This window comes from Idiotropiscis lumnitzeri, chromosome 10, assembly GCF_059441095.1.
Source record: "Idiotropiscis lumnitzeri isolate Australia: NSW breed Sydney's pygmy pipehorse chromosome 10, RoL_Ilum_1.0, whole genome shotgun sequence".
NCBI lineage: Eukaryota > Metazoa > Chordata > Actinopteri > Syngnathiformes > Syngnathidae > Idiotropiscis > Idiotropiscis lumnitzeri.
In genome coordinates, this window is record NC_142400.1 from 15,970,483 (window position 1) to 15,990,534 (window position 20,052).

General features: G+C 40.5%; 1 protein-coding gene across 1 annotated transcript; it reads left to right on the top strand.

The window, feature by feature from the left end:
• Positions 1-141: 141 nt before the first annotated feature.
• Positions 142-19,977, top strand: rgs22 (regulator of G protein signaling 22). The gene is given in 22 exon segments (XM_088307824.1): positions 142-230; positions 304-332; positions 424-486; positions 590-772; positions 886-971; positions 1,250-1,395; positions 1,581-2,205; positions 2,313-2,474; positions 2,599-2,959; positions 3,112-3,213; positions 7,869-8,063; positions 8,238-8,330; positions 9,739-9,920; positions 10,131-10,293; positions 12,905-13,069; positions 15,100-15,141; positions 15,667-15,825; positions 16,801-16,980; positions 17,875-18,045; positions 18,123-18,245; positions 18,364-18,463; positions 19,708-19,977. Coding segments are annotated over 22 exon segments (3,453 nt in total). The 5' UTR covers positions 142-208; the 3' UTR covers positions 19,809-19,977.
• The last annotated feature ends 75 nt before the right edge of the window (positions 19,978-20,052 follow it).

The following is a 20,052-nucleotide window of genomic DNA, read 5'->3' on the forward strand; positions in this document are numbered from 1 at the left end:
CCCAAATAATGAGTTCAAATGCATTCTGTCGCCTTCCTCTGATCTATTGTTAAACATTTATCACCAACCACCCCCACCCATTGTGTAACTGAGTCCACTTCCATAGCAACCTACAGTGTGTAGTTACCTAAAACTTTGTGACCCGATTCTCCAGAAGTAACCTATTGCATAAGGATTTGTATTTTTTCTTTCTTTTGAAGCGCAAGACATGCATGGTGAAATTTCAACAGGTAAGACTTGTCCTTCAAAACTCGACTTTTGGAAATTTTCACATTTAAAACTTTCTTCCATTTGTTCCTGTAGAGTTTCCCCACCTTACTGTTCACAATTTTGTGAGTACACGTTTATGATTTATTTGATAAATTCTTAAACAATTTACAAAATATTAGCAGTCTCATAATGTGTCCTTTTACCTGCATACAGGAGAACTTCTTGACCTCTGACCATCTGTTTGTCCACATGTTAAATAAATTTTTAAGCTTTTCGGTAATTTCAAATTAATTTATTTTAGATGTTCAAGTCAAACATTTTAGAGAGAGAGCAAATGTTCACACTGTTTAGTTGAGCAATACCTTGTATCTTTTGCCAGTGTTTCCCACAGGCTTTGCTATACAATGAGGAGACAGATCAGTTTGAGGTGCCGAGCAACGCTGCAGCGTTCACCTTCAACAAAATCAAATCAGCACTCGAACGCAGCAAATCACAGCTCCTTTATAAAGATGTCAAAGCACTGGCCAAAACCGCTTGTGTGGACAACCGTTACATTGTCTCTGTAAGTAAAGCATGTGTCCCATTTGCATAGCAAGCGAGAGGATAATGAAGTTACTTTCTTGATAGACAAATGTCTTTTTCTTTTGTTTTTTTAAATTCTTCCTTACATTGTAGTGTCTGGACAGAGAACAGGGGATTCAGTGGATTCTAAAAGAAAGATTGACATTTTTCCTTCAAAGTAGCTGCTACCATGAATACAGGTACTAAGCATGATATGAGAACATTACTATAGATTTATTCATACAGTGGAACACATGCTCACATATTACTTCAGTTATTAAAAAAACAATCTCAACAATTTCTACCATTGTGTTTTTATGGCTCGAGGTGCATGTTTTCAAGATTTATTTCAAATGCATTTTATCCAACTTGTGGAACACATGATACAGCGCATATGGCTCATTCGTCACCATTTGTAACCGGTCATTTATGTGTCATATGTTTTTGAGTGTATCCTTTTTCATCTGATGTTTTGTAGACTATCCACGTTGTTGTTTCAGTGGGCACGAAATATAAACGTACACAGGAAAGCATGCAACTCTCGTCTAGCCACGGCCATGCTTCGTGACAAAGAAAATGCCAAAGCAGGATTTTGTGCTCACAAGAACAAATCATCTGAACAAGGTTTATGCTTATAATTTTTACATTTGCCAGTCAATCCATGCTCACCAGTCACAACAATAAGACAACATCAGTATTATTATAAAATTTCTAATACAGCTGTTGTGTATGCCTCATTAGATGGTCCACACTGAGCCTATTTGTGCGTTGAATGTTCTTGATACTAATGACATTTCATCACTGTAAAGGTTGTGTGAGAATACATCAGCCACTGGGTACATCGTCTGGCCGTAGCGAGCAACTCCACAGAAATGTCAGCGAATCCTCCAGATGTTCTTCCAATTGTTCCAAACCATCTACCACTTCCACCATATCGTCCACTTCCTTTACGTCAAACCTGAACGATGCTGACATAAACATTCAAGAGGCATCACCTGCATCTCAGAAGAAGCAGCTACATGAAGAGGTCTTGGGGCTGTATTTGCAAGACCTGGCTGCCCGTGTGGTTCAACAGGTAGTTGACGATGCTGTCTTTATGTTGACTGCACAGAGGCAGGAAAACACAAATGACCTCACAGGATGTACCCAAAAAGATATCAATCGCAAGTGTATAGATTGTCAATGTCCACTTAATGAGAACACCAAAGAACTCTGTGAAGAATGCCGAAAATCGAGCAAAATGTCAGAGCGGTGTTGGAGCTCAGATTTGGAAACAGTTTTGGGTGCTTGCTGTCATGGTACCTGTCACCGAGGCAACCAACCAGGCATGGATGACTTCAAGGAGTTTTTGTGTGGCACAACAGGAGGCAGGTTGTTAAATTTCTGGATGGACATAGAGAGACTGAAAACTATAAACAAAGAGCGGGAGAACAGGTGATCATGCCACTACTGCTTTGTGTTATCCATCTTTGTTTACATTCTATAAGAAAGTTGGGAAAACGCACCCGTGTGTTTTAAATGCAATATGTTATTTGTCTCAGCCTTTTGGCTTTAATAAGGAGCCGCTACCTGCTAAGCAGCAGTCAGAACTGTCTCCACTTGCAGCTGCTCTGCAGGTTGGGGCTCACTACCTCCCCCTGCTGGACAAAAGAGAGACTGTTCTCCATACAGCCCAACCTCATGGAGTCAATCCTGTCATACTGGTAAAACGTTTGTGATGCGAATTTTTCATTAGTTTATTTTTTAGTATATATATTTTGTTGTATTCATCTATCTCAGAGTTCTGACTATATTTTAACTCTGTTTATCCCTTTACCGTTCCCACAGGGTTCCTCGATACTGGACATCACAGCATGTCAAAGTCGACCTTGATTATTCTGACATGCAGCTGTGGAGCGAGTGGTGTACTCGCCCTCATTTGGCCTCAATGACCCCTCGTTACTTTTATCTTGAACATTGGCTTCCGGATCACTACCATCCCCAGGTAAGAGAATTAGGAAACGATACGACTAGCTGTGGTTGCTCAATTTGACGTTCTTCACGTTAACTTGACTTTTGTGAGCAGTCTCGCCCAAGCAGAAGTCGGCCACGAGGCTGCACAAGACTGGAAAAGGTTTTGCAAGCACTATTTGTCGACCCTGATGCTGGCTCGTACGTCACTCATTTCTGTGAACAGTCTGGAAATCAGGTATAATACATAATGTGGGTTTACACCACAAAAGAGTGAATTGCTCTACATGTTACTTATAACCTTTGTTTTAATGACAGCAATATCCCAAGTGCTTCCAAAAGTGTTTTTGAAGAATATTTATTTTCTCTTTTAATTTTCCCTCCTCCAAGTTATGGAAGAATGCAGTTTATTTTTGGAATGACCTCCAGCATTATCATGAGCTCTTCTACCAGGACGGACTGGATCCCTACAGAGTGCAGAGTGTAGCTCAGGTACATAAACACGCTCCTGAAATGTACCCCTACCTTGTGGACATCTTTGTGGCAAAAATACTATAAAATCATCAAGGAGCAACATTTTTTCCCTGCCTTTTTCATTTTAAATTAAATTAAATTTTGTGTATTCGAACTGTTACAATGCCGGTTTTCTGATTTGCATTATTGTTTTTTGGTGGCATGGTGGACAACTAGTTACCGCATTCATACCACAGAAGCCGTGGGTTAAAATCCGTGTGGGCATTTTATGTGGGTTTTCCCAGGGTACTCCTGTTTCCTCACACTTTACGGACAAAAATAAAATGTTAGTTTAATTTAAGATTATAATTTGTCCATTTATGTGTGAATGTGAATGATTGCCTATACATGGATGTTCCCTGTGATTGGCTGGCGACCAGTTCTGGGAGTAAGGCAGGGCAATGCAACTTTATTGATACAGCACAGGGCAGCACTGTTTACTTCACACAACCAAAGGCATAATGTCTGAAAGCATTAACAAACAGAACACTGAAGACATTTGCAGTGCAGAGAGTATAAAAGTGTTTGAAAACTACAAAAAAAAGTGAGGTTGATGGATTAATTTATTAAAAGAAATAACAAAATGTGATTACCTTAATGAAACTACATTGCAATAATGTTGGCTTTGTTTCCTAGTGTTTTTTTTTTTTTAGTAGATCCTTATTGATTGTTAAAAAGTGTGCATTTTATCCTTCCATAATGAAATATAATTTTTACATGAGAGGTTATCTACAATTCAGAGCTGCAACCTCCCTTGTCCTATACTGTAGCGTTGGCATGAGTGAGCACTGGATGTCCCAGCATGCCCAGCGGCGTTTTGTAAATAGTATCAGGAATGACTGGTTTGATGTTACCATTAGTAGTAGTAGTTGTTTGCTTGTTAGGAATTACTAGCCACTTTTGTCCGTGCTGCGAGTGAGGGTCGTATTCTGTTTAGTGACCACCACTGTTCTTTAATTTTTCATGTGTCTGAGCAGTCACATGAACTCTCTGAGCACTTCATGGAACACGTTGATCAACATTAGACCATGCACACGGAGGCCAAACCAGTATCATACCTGTTAAAAGCCTGAGATAAGTTGCATGATGAAGGTATGTTACCAAAACAAATCAAACCACCTAAATATCAAAATAGAGGATATCATTGTGAGTTTGTAATAATTTCATAAAATAACAGGGCTCAACTGGCCTCAAAATGTTTGTGGACATCCCTGCTTGGATGATTATCCTTTTCATTGGACTGTACACGATCAAGGTTTTTGAACTTGATGAAATCGCTACTTGATTTCATCAGAAGAGGGTGCAATACATCTATTTAAATAACTTGTGTATTTGCTCAACAGTCAACTGCCCCCCAAAGCGATACTGTATTGGAAAAATAAAAAAACCTAACCCCACCTCAAAAATCTTCAAAAAAAACAGTACCTTTATCATGTTTGTGTTTAAAAGATCTTAACAGACTTGAATGAAAAACAAGTGCATGAACATTGACAGTCATTCAGGTGGCTAGGGCTTTCATTTGCTCAAACCATTGCTTTTGTAGTTCAACAGCTGTAAACAAGTCCACGCATTACTTAGCAGTTACGCCAAGTAGCCAACGCCTGCTCCTTATTGGCTTGCATTGGAAGTTTGGCTGGCTTGTGTCTTACATGTCCCAGTGCACACAGACCACAATTATTATGGTGTTCCACATTTTATTTTGTCCAGTGTCCACTTATTACTTGGCGTGTATGTGACATAGTAAGCTTATTCTGAGCGTTACACATTCGGCCTTATCAGCAGAAATCTGTATTGACTGCAAATGCGTGACAAGAATAGCTCAACTCACGTGTGGCATGACCGCAGTATATTTCATATCCTAGTTATGCAAACTTTAATGTGTCCATGGTCAACAACGGAGCCATTTCCATGTTTATACAAACAAATAAGACGTGATTGGCTGAATCTGTGTAGCTGCAAGGTCACATAACTGTAGCTAGTTATTTTTTGGATGTGGAAAATGTTTTGACTTTTTACCAGTCAAAGAGATAAATGACACGATGGCTATTAATTTGTGGTAGGATGGCCGAGGGCGTGAAGGTGAAACTTCCGCCTTCCAGCACACGTCTTTCTGATCCTAAGACATGAGAGGCCGAAATGAGTACATTAGCTTTTTGGGTTCACATCCTCAACGCTGGCATAGAATGATCTGGACGTGATTGAGGTTGTTTGCACTAATGGCTTATTTGACTGTGCCGAGTAATGACGTCATTGATTGTGTGCCAATTAAGTCATTTCAGTTGATTACCAATTTTGCATGAAATGCAAAATATTGACCGATTTCGATTCAAGTGATCATATCGGCGTAATCTACTTCCCATGGTTTAATTAGAAATGAGCAATTTCTGTCCCGTCAGTCGATTTTCTTTGACCAATATTCACAAATAGTAGGTTCAGAGAGGTTTTTTTGTAAGCTGAATAGGTCGTTTTATGTTAAATTTAAATGAAGAAAGGTTTGCTTGACTTAATTTTTCCCCCTCAAGTCCAACTCCGTAGGGTACGGCCTCCACTGCCTATCCGAAAATGAGGTGCCCTCAACAACCACACTTACCAGAAACGTTGGCCCCACAACTGAAATTCTGGTGCTCCTAATTTTTCAAAGTCCATCCATCCATTTTCTGCACCGCATATTCTCACCAGGGTCACATACCGGCGTGCTGTATTTTTCAAAGTCCATTTTCGAGGCTCGGGTTCTGAACCCCATGTGTTAGACCAGCAACTGGAACGTAACATGCCTTTGTACCCCAAATTCGGAAATGATGCGTGCAAAAGTCCATTGACGTGTTGTCAAACACATTACGTTTGTGTTCAACCTGTTTGACACTTGTCGCCATGATAATAAAAAGGCCACTACTCGACGGCAGTCATATACTGTAAATATCAGAGACTAAGCCCTCTGCAGAGGTAATGTAAGGTCCATTAATATAACGATAAATAAGCCACACATGGAACCCGAGACCAGGTAAAATGAAGTGGCCATCTTCGAGCAAGGTCTGTGTGACGATGACCACAAGGTGTGTAGCTCAGTCTGAAATGCTCCCACACAGTGTGACACTTAAACCATTTCCGATTTTTTTTTTTTTGATGCACTTTTCTTTCTGCATCGTCAACCACTCGTCCTAAAATCAGCTTTTCAATTTCTTTGAGGTGAATATGAGAATGCAAAATGCCGACACAGCCCTTGATTGAATGTGCTGGATACATTTGCTGTGCGCTGAGAGGGTGAGAGCCATGCGCAATCGCGCATGCGCGCAGCTTTGTGAGAACATTGGTGACCACCCTGTTAGTTTTCCACACTTTGTTATTGGAAAGCGCGCATCGTTTGTAATGAATCACTAGGATTAGTTCATAGAAAAAATGAAGTTCACTGGATCGCTCAGCACTTTGTCATTCGGGTCATGATTCAGCCCGAAGTTTACATTCACTCCGTGAGGGCTGTTTGCATCACCCTGCATCTCTTTTACAGGGGGCGACTTCACAACGGGGTGCAATTCGCCCATGCAACTGCTAATGATTGATGTCATGTTATGCCATTACTCGATAGAAAACCATTTGACATATAATTTGGGGGATTTTATTTTGGGGTACATTGCAATCCTGGTTCTTCCTCGCATAAAACACATAGCAGAAACCACAACTGAGTGCCAGCCTCCAATTTGAAGACTGACTCACTCTGTCGTCTGAACACAAGGACGACAAGCTTTCTGCTTACCGGAATATGTGGCACAAGTGGTTGTTGTTTGTGGTTGTTTGTAAGTGGTAAGCACTTATAGAGCTGTAAGAAGTGGGCCCATCAATGGCTACTTGTACTATTCTTCAATTGAATCATCGTCTCAGCCTTCAATGCGTTTGTGCTGTGAGACCAATGAGGACATTCGGTGGGGGAGAAAGCACGCCCTGTCTATGGTGGTGGTGTTACAAACTACTACTCCTGCAACCAGCTCGACCAGAACATTTCTATTCATGTTTGTGATGTTATCTCGTGTTCTCTTTTGTTGTTGAAATTTGCTAAATTTTTTGCAGTTTGTGGAACAATGCTCACATTGATGAATCTTTTCTACTTGAAATTTATTTCACACAGAGACAAACACCGCATTGGCCCCTCAGTAGTCACGTAAGCTCCATAATAAAGCTGGCAAAAGTGACTCGGCCTGCAATTGGAAAGTGGTTCACTCTGGGGAAATGAGTGAAATGGCACATTTTTTCTTTTCTTTCTAAATACAATGCAATATTTCATACTTTAATGGTAGAATGATTTAGAAACGTTGGCTTTAATGGCAATGAATGAGACATTTTTGCCTCAACGTGTCCGGACAGAATATTTGAAACATATAACAACAAATAATGCACTTAATCAACTTTTCGCTAATATTTAATTTATTCAAGACCCCACTCACCTCAGTGTGTATACAGAAAGGTTTTTTTGTATAAACATCATTAAAAAAAAATAGAAATGGGGGTATTTTTTTTAAATGATTGGTAATGAGACTACATTTACAGTACATATTCATAAAACATTGTCATTATTATTACTGAGTTTTAAACTTTGTTGGGGTGTCTTAATTTCAATATTTTCCCTTTTTTTGAATTTTCAGGTCCTCTACTCCACATACCTCCATAGTGCTGCCAGTAGGAGCATTGGCATCCAGGAGGAGGCCAAGAAGGAGGTGTATAACCATCTAACGCCTGCCTTTGAGGAGCTCTTTGATAACGTCGAGGACCACATCTTGAACATCCTCATGGAGGCTTGGACAGCACTTGTTGACCGGGACAAAAAATCCTTCCCGCAGGTTAGCAGGATTCATAATATTGTTTTTCGTTACGATGTGCAAATATTCAAGTGTTATACATCGTTTCAAATTGTAGATACCTCAGCTCCTCAATAACCTAGACAATTTCCTTTTTAATGAATATGTATAAAGTGTCGGACTTTGTGTTCATAAAATTTTTCTGGTCGTATTCAGGTTTGTTTATATGAGGATGCACGCCATGTCAACACTTGGCAATACAGAGAGCTCCAGAGCTTGTATGCAGAATCTGAACAAAACATGAACCAGGTCAGTAAGAAACGCGAGTCCAAAAGACCCCAAATTATAAATGTGGAAATGGATTTTAATGTGAAACTCATGTTTGTTCCCGGGTGGTGTAGTAGTGGTGTACCTGTTGAAGTGCCTGTTTGTGTTTTCCTGCTGGTATGAAGAAGGAGCAATCATGCGACTGAGCTTTGCCCACAGCACAGTGGAATATAGAAAAATTATTTTTCTATTACTTCTTTGTCCGATATGACACAAGTAAAAGTTTTTCTTCATATAGCTTAACTTAATTGCAGTGTAGTGGACTTTAAATCCACTGTTTTTAAATTTGATTTTAAAACAGTGAATGACGTTCATTGGCAAAGTGCTGTAGTAAAAGGGATCATCATGATGGTCCATTTTTCAATACAAAACTCAATCTATGTACTTATTTTTAATCAGGAAAAGGATATTTGGTTGCATTTTCAATCAAATTTATCTAGTTGCTTTAGAGAGATCAATAGAAAACTATGAGTTTAAAAACGCCTCCTGATAATGAGTATTATGGGCACGCCCCCCTCCCCTCTCTCCATATCTTGGTAGGATTCACATCAGGGACTCATCTCAATTTGTCCATTCAAAATCATTTTAAATATGTCGGTGATAGTGTCAAAATAAGTGGACCAACTGCGCCCAAAATGTGGGTTGAGGGGGACATCCATGCCTGCTTAAAACTTCAGCATAGCTAAAAGTCCGAAAACTATTTCCAATGCCACCGGGTTTCGTGTGCGCATTCATGCTCTTGTTGGCTACAGCCTGTGTAGGTGAAGCGGGTGCTTTTTAAATGTTTTTTTAAACTTTTTTTTATGTGGAGGTGATTATGGTTTTTGCTCACATGTCGTTATTCCTGATGATCTCACATTTGATGAAAAATATTGTGCAGAATGCTTTTACATTTTCACAGGTTGAAATGGACGAGGTCATAATATACCTTTTGAATTTTGGTGCCGACCAGTCACCGTTTTAGACAACAGAACTGACAAACCAAGCAATATTGTAATGCTTGTCATGTAAAGTCACACTCCAGGAAGGAGGCGTGCCAATTTGTCGTAAATCTCATCCCCAAAAGCCCTTTAATCATTAAGTCTTTCCGAGGGGCATTTTAGTGCTGATGTAATTTTTATATGCATAGCAATTATACAGTATATGTGTCCTTTTAATACCTGGGTACCCTCCACTTTAATACTGTATAGATGTTTAATACAAACCAGTTTAAACAAATTATTTCTGCCATGTGGAAAGACATGCAATCAATTATAAAATGTTACTATTTCATTCATTTGTAAATAGTTGTAAATGTCTGTTAAATCTAACGAAAGAAAATTTGAGGTGGAGGACATTTCAACGCCAACTGAGCCTTTACAACAATATTGTCTTTGTGTCTCCTGAATAGGTGCAGCAGCATATGACCTCTCCATCTTGTACTTCATCTCGGCTCTTCTCTCAGGGCCAGCGGGCCCGTGGCGCTTGGTCCAATGTGCCTCCACAGCACCAAGGTTACAGCTTAGGCTCCTTAATTCACCACCATCATGCGATCTGGCACTTCATGTCTTTCCTCCGAAATAAAGATGCCAGGTGAGTTACTGTATGCAATACATCTTCACATTACAATGACGTCACGTATGTGTGTGCTTTTAAATCTTATCTGTTTTGTCACGTCAACAAGACCATTTGTTCTTAACTTGGCACACAAATGTGCTGTAAATTAACTTGTTTCTCTTGGTAATGCGCATGTGTGTGAATTTTTGTTTGAAATCAAAACATGTCTAAAATGTTTCTTGTCAGTATCCACCTGGAATGCTGGCTGGACTTGGAGCAGTACAGGAGGATTCCACAGAGGAACAAGGCATTGAGACAGGAGCGAACCTCTCACATTGTAAAAAAATATCTCAACAGAAACTACTTCTTTGGCTCCCTCAGCCCTGCCACTGAAGCGCAGCAGAATAATGTACGCTGAAAAATGAAGCATATTGAAGTCTAGTGTTGTGAAATAGAGTATCAAATTTGAATTACAGTATTGTCAAAATCGTGGGAAAGTGCGAAGAAGACAAAGGGTTTTGAACATGCTGCCTGTGACATGATCTAGATTTAGCGTGTGAGCTCCTGCCGAGGCTTCAAATCAGATCTAATAAAGGGAGACCTCTGTTGGTCTCATATAGTGTTTTACCTCTTTTCTTATGCTCTGATGTGGACACGTTGCTGACAGTTCTGACAGGGTGTACTGGAGAATCGGAGAATAACGGACATGGTTAGGATTAAAATGAGGTGGGTTAGAGGTTTGTGGTTTGGATCCACAATACAAGAGCAGGCCTTCTAGGAGAAAATCTCTTGTCTAAAGTTAGTTTTTTTTTTTTTTTAAGAATGAAACAAACTGCAGGGGGGGGGCATATTGTGCAAGGGGATTGGCCACTTTGATTTTGTAGATCAAGGGACTTGGGTTTATTATTGAAGTCCCTGGCTAAAACATTATTCACTATTCGATGCAATGCAGTAGAGAAACTGCTTCCTCAAGCAATATGCTTTAAAAGATTGCCCGAGGACACCGTCTGTTTGCAAAGCCCCAAGACCTTAAAGATGAGAAATTGTAATCGTAAGCGTATTGTTAAATTAATATTTCTCTCTTATATGTGCAAAAATGCACCGACACTGTTTTCCATGCCCATCTATATTCCACAGATACTACTCAACTCCTCAATGGACATTCTTTGAATAATACTGAATCATCAATTTTGATCTTGCTTATTTGAGGTCGGGGCACGGTGACACCAGCATTAGCAGAGATTTGCAGAATGCCCTCTCCTCGGCCACTTTCGAGGGGAAACTGACATGTTTCCAGGCCAACTGAGAGTCAGTCTCCTCTAAAGTGAGTTATTCAGGATTTATTCTGACAGAATACCCAAGCCATCTCATCTGACTCCTCTCAATGTGGAGGAGTCACACCTATATTGTGGGCCCCTCCAGATCTTCTCACACTTTAAGTGAGAGCGCAGACTGCATTTCAGCCGCTTGTATCAGTCATCTTGTTCATGACACACAGCTCACGACCATAAGTGAGGGTAGGGACATAGAATGAGAAATCGAGAGCTTTGCCTCTTGGCTAAACTCCTTTCCCATGACAGACCAATGCAGAGTTTGCATTACAGCAGACCCTGCACCAATCAACCTATCAATCTGTGGATGTGGACGCAGCCCCGAGATACTTGAACTCCTCTACTTGGCAGAATCTCATCCGCGACCCTTCATCAATGCTCTCAGATTCTGAGGTGTTGATTCTAATTCCATTCAGGATCACTGCTTAAAAAAGCCAACAGAACCACGTCATTGACAAAAAGCAGAGATGCTATACTGAGGAGACTAGACGAGACCCCCTCAAGGTCCTGGATGTGCCTAAAAATTCTGTCTGTGAATATTAAGAGCAGAACCTGTGACAAAAGCCAGCCTTGATGAAGTCCAACCCTCACTGGAAACAAATCAGTCTTTCTGATTTGCTGGCAATGCAGGCCAAATTCTGACACAGGTTGAACAGGGACTGAAGGCCCGTATCAGGGGATCCAGTACCCCTTATTCATGGCGTAGCCCCACAGGGGCGCAGTCGGACTTCTCGAAGTCTATGATGCTCATGTACGTTAAACTGGTTGGGCCAAATTCAATGCACCTGCCAGGACCCTGCTCGGAGTGTAAAACTGGTCCACAGCCTTCCACCCCATAATCCAGCTTCTGTATCTTGAGATTGGCCATCAAGACCGTTGGATCTTTGAGTCCAAATTTCAAGTCTGACTCCAGAGGGGAGCCCTGGTTGCCATGTGGTGTAACATGAGCTGTACTTTGTCAGGTTCCTCACCTCGGACCGGTTTGTCCTGGATTACCGCAAAGGTGTCAATACAGTTGTAACATATTTATGACTACACTTGCATTTCAACAGTTTTTTTTTTCTTCAGCGGTGTGACATATTTTCTTTGGCCTTCTGCAAATTCAGTCATCCATTCACTGAAATGGCCTTACTTCGTCTACTTACTCCCAGACCATTTCCGTTCTTGGTTGGCATTAGTGATGCTAGGGTGTGAGCACAAATGCAGATATGAGAAAATATACTTTTTATTCAAATAAAAACAAACCAAAAACATCCCCCCCCCCAAAAAAAAAAAAAATGTATAATGCAAATCATCCTGGTACTTTTTGATAATGACTGTGTAAAATTTCATTTTCATACATATATTTTGGCCCTGTTTTTCTTACACTAAATATATACTATTATTAAGCATAGAAATACAGTATTTTCAATTTCCATTATAAATAGGAAGATACTGATGAATGAGGACGAAAAGCAGACACAGAAGATGAAGAGAATAAGAAGTCAGCATGAGTCAGACATTTTCAGTCTGGTTTCCCAAAATTCCCACAGTGGGCAGGTTTAATCTGACATGACCCGATGCCTCATGTTGCTCATGTGGATTTAATGACATATACACTCATCCACCTACGACGTGACTTTCCTCTGTCTGATTGTGGCTTTCTACAGTCGTGCGTGTGTGTATAAAAATGTCTCCGTTTGTATGTAGATATTGCACCTGGCCGGTGGACTGGAACTTCTTAAACTCGAGTGTCTCTCGAAGTCAGTGACTGCGGAGATCCAGGACATCATCAGATGTCACCTTGAGAAAAAATGGCTGCCTCCGTTTCTGGTCTCAGCAGAGTTTACAGAACGACAGAAACGCAAACCAAAGGTACAGTAGACATCAATACTGTAGACCAATTGTAAAACTACTAATACTGTATTTGAATTCTTCATGTATCTGAAAGGGCAAATTCCATAATCGCAACTCAGATTTTTTTCATTTAGACTCTAAACTGGTGGTCTTAGGCAGGCCTACACGTGATGTCACCAAAACCAGATCAGAGGTGTGGTAGCAGACACATTGAAGCTGACATCTCAAATTCAAACTATGCACTAATTTGAAACAGACTCCAGTGTGGCTTAGCATGTGTGGTCATGTTGGCAAGAGTCTAGTAGAAAAAAAACAAAACGAGATTGTAATCGACAAAAGTCTACAGTTGCAAATAAATGAAAATTTAAAAATGCTACTGGTATAAGTTAGTCAAGTAAAACAGAAGTTGTTTCAAGCCTATTGGCAAAGTTACTGACAGACATTAACCACCACCACACCCGAGCAATAAAATGCGGTAGCACTAAAATAAAATAATTAAAAATTCCAGTGTTCGCAACCTTCTACTGTCTACTTAGTCAATGAATAATGGACTCATCACTTTCATTAAGTTGCACATGAATTTCAGGTCGGCATGTAAATGAAGAGTGACAACATGGGAAACATGTTAAAACTCCAAACTGAGTTAACACTAAACGTAGCAGTGGAGGAGATAAATATGCAATAAGCTAAGTTATTTTTCAGTCACATAGAATAGCTTCTAACATGCTGACAGCAAAAACTCTTAGACCCTCTGACCTTTCTACTCGAAATGCTTAATTCGTTGACGTGCATCTTGATATTGTTCCAAAGTGTTATTTCCGCTTGAATTGTTCATGCAAAGCCATGTTCATGCTGGCACGTATGAAGACCCTTCCAACCCCCTTTTTTTAATTAGCAAATTAAATTCCTGGATGAATGACTTTTTGGCAAATGTCTGGAGAATATCCCCAAATTTCGAGTCGTGATACAAATGTGGTCATTTATTATTTGAGCGCTCCTGTACCAGAAGTCCTTCAGCAAGTGTCACCAACTTGATAACTCGCCAAAAGTAGGTCATCTCAGTGATGAAGTCCTCTACCATTTGAATAATGCTATCAATAAATAAGTCATTGTTTGATTTACTCTCGAGCAGCATTCTTATACACTTCATAAGTATAATTAATTGTATAGTTTCCAAAACATAAATTTAAATAGTAGGTACATTTTTAATTAGCTTTGAAATGTATAGAAAATAAATGCGCTAAATGATACCCACCATAAGATGCTTTTCTTTCTTCGCTCATCATCCAACATTGGACAGCATGGATGTCTTTCATTTACAAACTTGTATTCAATTTTGCAGGATGGTGTTAACATGAGCGATGAGAGCCTGAAAGACTTTTATTTTTTTTCAAACGAGTAAATGGAAAGCCAGATATCCCCAAGGTGCTCAGATCACTAGTTCCGTATTAACTTCATGTTAATATTGAAGACAAATGTTTGCCAGTGCCATCCTGTTTGGAGGCTATACATGTTGCTAATTTCCAACTCAAGATTTCAGGCATTTGCTGAATAATTTCCAGTCTGACTCTTGCCAGCTTTGACTTGACTCTACATAAACCATGCAGCCTTTGCTTCCTGTTGCCTAATGGCCTTGATAGAAGACGTCAGGTTCACATTAGCAGCTCTGCTACATGTGAGAAACCACAAAATGGCGTCACTACCCTCTGTCTCTCGCTCTCAGGTTGCCTCATCAGGTAACACACGGACCACAGATTCTGCTACTTTGACTCATTATGCTATCACGTTTGCATAGTTAAGCCACATGGATGCTCTCATTTGGTAGAAGGGGAAGTAGTGGTAGTTAAGCATTACATGCTGGTGAAGAAAGAAGAAGAAAGGTAATGAAGAGGAGGCCAGGTTGAAATTGTTTTTTTCTGCAAGAACATAGGAAGAAAACATTCAACGAGCGTGGATAGCATTTCTACAACCCGAGTCCCAAGAAGACGGTTAATCTGCGTCCATGTTGATAATTTTCACATGCTTTTCCATCTCTGTGTGTGTCACAGGACATTTCTCAACGACAAAAGACAAGAAAAGAAGGCTGGAAGGTGAGGCGACATCCTCAGTGTTAGATTGGGAGACATAAGGCATGTCCTGGCCTGCAAACATGTGATTTACTTCACCACTTGGCTTCCAGCGCTCGCTTTGTCAAACTCCATTTTGGCCCAGCGGTAAATTTTCCCAAATGGGATCCAGGATAAATAAGATTAAAGCATCAGCATAACTAACCTTGCTTTAATAGTGTTTTCATGCAGCGCTGTTGTCATCCCGACTGCTCCGCGGCATGTCACAGATATAAAACATGAACTGTTGAAGCAGCATGATTACAGGACCGCATTTTCATACATGATTGTGACTTTGATCTTTACGATCATGATGTCATCACTACAAAAGAGCAGCTTCTCCAAGGAGCAGTATCATTATTTCAATTTTGGGTGAGCTCATAGCTCACATAACATTGTGACTGTTGTTGTTGTTTATGTTCCACCACAAGAAAAGGTGATGATGTCATTTATTGACTTCTGGGGACACTTCCAAAAGGTCCTGAAAACGCTGCTCATGCTTCCCCGCAGACTCAGGACTTGTGGATGAGCTCCTCCAAGGAGATCCTTTTTTTTCGACGGCTTCTCCTCAACCCTGCCTCCTGTTTGCACTTCCAGCACTTTGTTTCTCCGAAGGGTGACTTCCTGGAGAACGATGTGCTCTTTTGGCTGGAGGTGCAGCGGTACAAGGTAAACTAATGCAGCACTGTAAAAGGGCAGCAACCCACGTGTCACTTGTCTTTAGTCGACAGTAGGCAAAAAGTCTCAGACAACCAGTAGCTTTGTGGTTTTAATGACTAACACAAGACATTTTGGCATAGTAAAACAGTGAAGATTAGGACAGGCCGCGGTGCTAGCATCTTAGGTTCCATTATATCCCTTCTGAGAGGCAGCTCCCTGCAAGTTTATGTGCTCCATGACGGGCTGACTAGACTTTAGTGTGAGGGGAGGCTACACTAAATATTAATTGTTTTATAATTGCCTGTATTTTGTGGTTGACTGTATTCTGATGAAGGGGCGAATGAATAACGGCCCTATCCTTTTTGTGGCTATAGCATTGCTAGCATGCTAACCATACTACTACTTAAAATGGAGTTCAGTGATGGAAGAAAAAGCACACAATGTGTCAGAGGGGCGAAAACCTTTAAAAGATTAGAATTAGAATGAACCTTTTTTGTTCTTATTACTATGACGTTTGACCAAACTGAAAAGCTATTCAGATTACATTCCCTTTCAGGACTCTTGTAATTTTTATTATTAGAAGTATCTGAAGAGCTTATATTTATATACATTATATACACAAAATTGCAAGTTTAAAATGTAAATGTTCAGTGATGAAGCCAAGTAGTACTTTTTGATTTTACTTGATCTTAGATGACATTACATTCAATTCAAGAGTTTCATTGTTGCTATATATCTGATTGCAATACGGTAAATCAAAAAGCACAGACGACTCATTTCAATCATGATTCACCAAAGATGGAAAATGGATGGAAATTTCATATTGCATGGGATAATTTTTGAGCAGACGCCACCAAATGATTCCAGAAAGAGCACTTTGTGATTATGACACAAGTTAACGATTAACGGGGCATCAATGAATTCTCTGCTCTGTATTAAAAAAAAGTTTACACAATCAGGCCCTCGTTTTGATGCTCCCTATAGGACCTGTGTCATTCTCACAGTGATGAGGCCACAATTCAGCAGAAGATCTCCACAATCATCAAGTGTTTCATTCACTCATCCACACCTCCAGCCGTGCAGATAGACATTCCTCTTGAACAGGCGCAGCACATTAAGGAGAAACGTCACGAACTGGGTCCTTACATCTTCCGAGAAGCACAGGTTAGCGTGTCAATCCATTACATCACAGATTGTTGACTTGTTGACTTGGGGCATGGGCTAGATACCACCAGTATCTCCATTGAATTATTATAGTATCAATTGGATAGTGTCAAGTCTACTGTCACAAAGCTTGATGAGACGGATTGATGGCTGGTCTTGCGCTTGCATGATTTTCTAGTAAAAAGCAGAATTAATTGTTCCATGGATCACGCTCAGTAGTCCAGGCCCTGAAGTAGTGAAGCAGCCCAAGACCATCACACTGCCATCATGTTTGACTGTTGGCATGCTGTTTCTTTGAATAAAATACTGTTATTTTGACACCTAAATGTAGTAGGCCACATGTCTTCTATAAAGTTAAACTTCTGTCTCCTCGGTCTACAAAATATTTCTCTGGGGACTAAGGGTGTTCATTGTCCAAACTCAGTCCTCGAGGGCCGCTGTCCTTCCTGTTTTCCATATCTCCTTGCTACAACACATCTGATCCAAATGAGCAGGATCGTTAACATGCTTCTCCAGAGCTTGCTGATGAGCTGATCATTTAAATCAGGTGTGTTGCAGCAGGGAGAGATGGAAAAGAGCCAGGAACGGGCCTGGACATGCCTGATCTAGGCATATCCTGGCAAATGTGAGACGATGCTTTGTGTTTTCGTCGGGAGTAGTTTTCATTTCCGAACTCCCAGTAGGTTCCCTGGGTTTGGGCGGTGTCCTCTTGCCTGAGTACCAAAGAGATGGGCATCCTGTCTCACTCTTCCCTTTCGGAAGTGTGAAACTGAATGGGATGTTTTTGAGTGGCATCAATACAGGCTTTATAATCACAAACATTTCTCGTAAATGTGATATGAGCAAGATGGAATTTAGGAAGGGAGCGCAAACTTGTGTCCTCTGTGTTTGTAGATGTCGGTGTTCAGTGAGTTGCTCAAGTTTTGGCCAAAGTTTCAGGAGCTTAGGAGCAGTGTACATGAAGGTCAGTTACTGGAACTGTTGCAGGATGAACGAGTGAAACACAAAGCCAGAGTGCGGAGACAAAGGAGGAAGGAGGAGGAAGAGGATGAGAGGAAAGCTCAGGTACTCCTCCTGATGATGTCATAATGCTTGTGCAACTTGTTACTTTGAAATCAAAGTTCTTCCTACTCTTTGTATAGGAAAGTGCAAGACCATCTTACAGTTATGAGGATGAAGACATGAAAAACGATGAGGGAGTAGAAAAAAGATGTGAAAATAGAGCGTCCAAGACACTGAGCGGCCTAATGTTTTCCCCAAAGCCAGTAAGATCATCTACTCAGAGGGAAAATTAATGAAATCTTCTTAACTAAATTCAGTTAAAATCACAGAAACTGTCATTTTTATGAAAACAATCTGATTGGCGTTCTCGTGTTTCCTCAGTTATCATGGTGCTACTCCAAATACATGGCAGCTCTGAAGAGAGAGGAGGTGCTGCTAAAGAGTCAAAGTCAGAAAGAGGCATCATTCTCCACATACTCGGGTACATTACACTCCATTGCAAACTTTGACTTCATCTCTGCTACTGGACAGACACAAAGAGGGAATCAGAATCTTGACATCCCATCAAGTGTCCAAATTTCTAACCCAGTCTGGCAATTAAAGTCTGAGTGGCTGTCAAATGAGCCCTCAATTTGCCAATGGGATGTAATAGTGTACAATTCGAGTTATAACGTCTGTGTTTTTACCTGATAACCTAGGTTGCGCTGAGTCTCGCTCTGCCCTTCTGTCATATGGCGTTCCACAGGGATACATTTTGGGGCCCTTGCTGTTTTCACTTTCTGTACCTAGTCTCCATCCTTCAAAAACCTGGAATTTCCTTCCACTGCTATGCCAATGACAGTCAAGATATATGTACCGTTGAGCAAAAAAGACGCTTTCTCGTTAAAAACACTTCTGTCCTGTTTAGAGGACATTAAACCTGGATGTCACTGAATTTCTTAAAATTCAACGAAAAGAAAATAGAAGTGTTCAGTCCATGTGGTCCCTCTACATTTCAGGCTGTTGACTTGGGGCCCCTGGCGTCTTATCTGAAGCCAACAGTTTCGAATTTGGGTTTTAAATTGAACAGCGATTTAAAATTGGACCCACAAATCAGTGCTGTTGTTAGATCCAGCTTCTCCCATTTTAGGCACCTGGCTAAGCAACATTTAGGAACTGTAATCCATGCCTTTGTTGCATCTAGGCTAGATTATTGTAATGCACTTTAATTTGGAGTCAGCCAGTTCTCCTTCAAGTGTCTCCAGTTGGAGCAAAATGCTGCTGCTCGCCTTCTAATTGGACCTCGGAAGAGTGACCACATAACCACAAATCTTGGCCTCTCTTCACCGGCTCCATTTTCAAGTTCATTTTAAGATGCAGTTATTTGTATTCATATCTGTAAATGGTCTTGCTCCAGCGTACCACTCTGAGGACTACGCACCTGCCCGTTGCCTCAGCGGTGCTGAACAGACGCTACTGGAGGTACCGAGGACTAATCGGAGCCTCGGCGTGTTCCATTTTCTGGCATATACTGTTTGTGTATTATAACTTACTGGTTTCACTGTCTTTGTAATTGAATTATTGCTATTTTATGTCCTACTCTGTTAAGCACCTTGTTACTGCTGCAGTTCTTGTGAAATGTGCTATACTATAAACTGAATGTAATGCTTTGCAATCATCAACATTATTATGAAAATGACAAAAGGTAGGGCTACACACTACTATTTCACATGTCTGTCTTTGCAGTGTCCTCTGACGGCAGTGTGAGGTCAACAGGAAATAAGCACGGCCAACAGCAGAACTTGCGGCGCTCCTCCCCATCACACAAAACAATGTCAATAATGTGACCGGATGTAAGCACAAATGTTTAAAAACATGGGCTGCCGTTGGGTTACCGAATGGATTCAAAGGTGTGTTATATACGCCCACCGGTTCTACATGTGTCCCTAATACATTACAATGACTGAATGTTGACATTATATATTAATTATCCCAAAAAATGCATGAGCGCCAGAAGAAATTACCACATATGTTACATATGTTTATCTCTCTCTCTCTCTAGATCGATGTATTTATATATAGATCTATAAT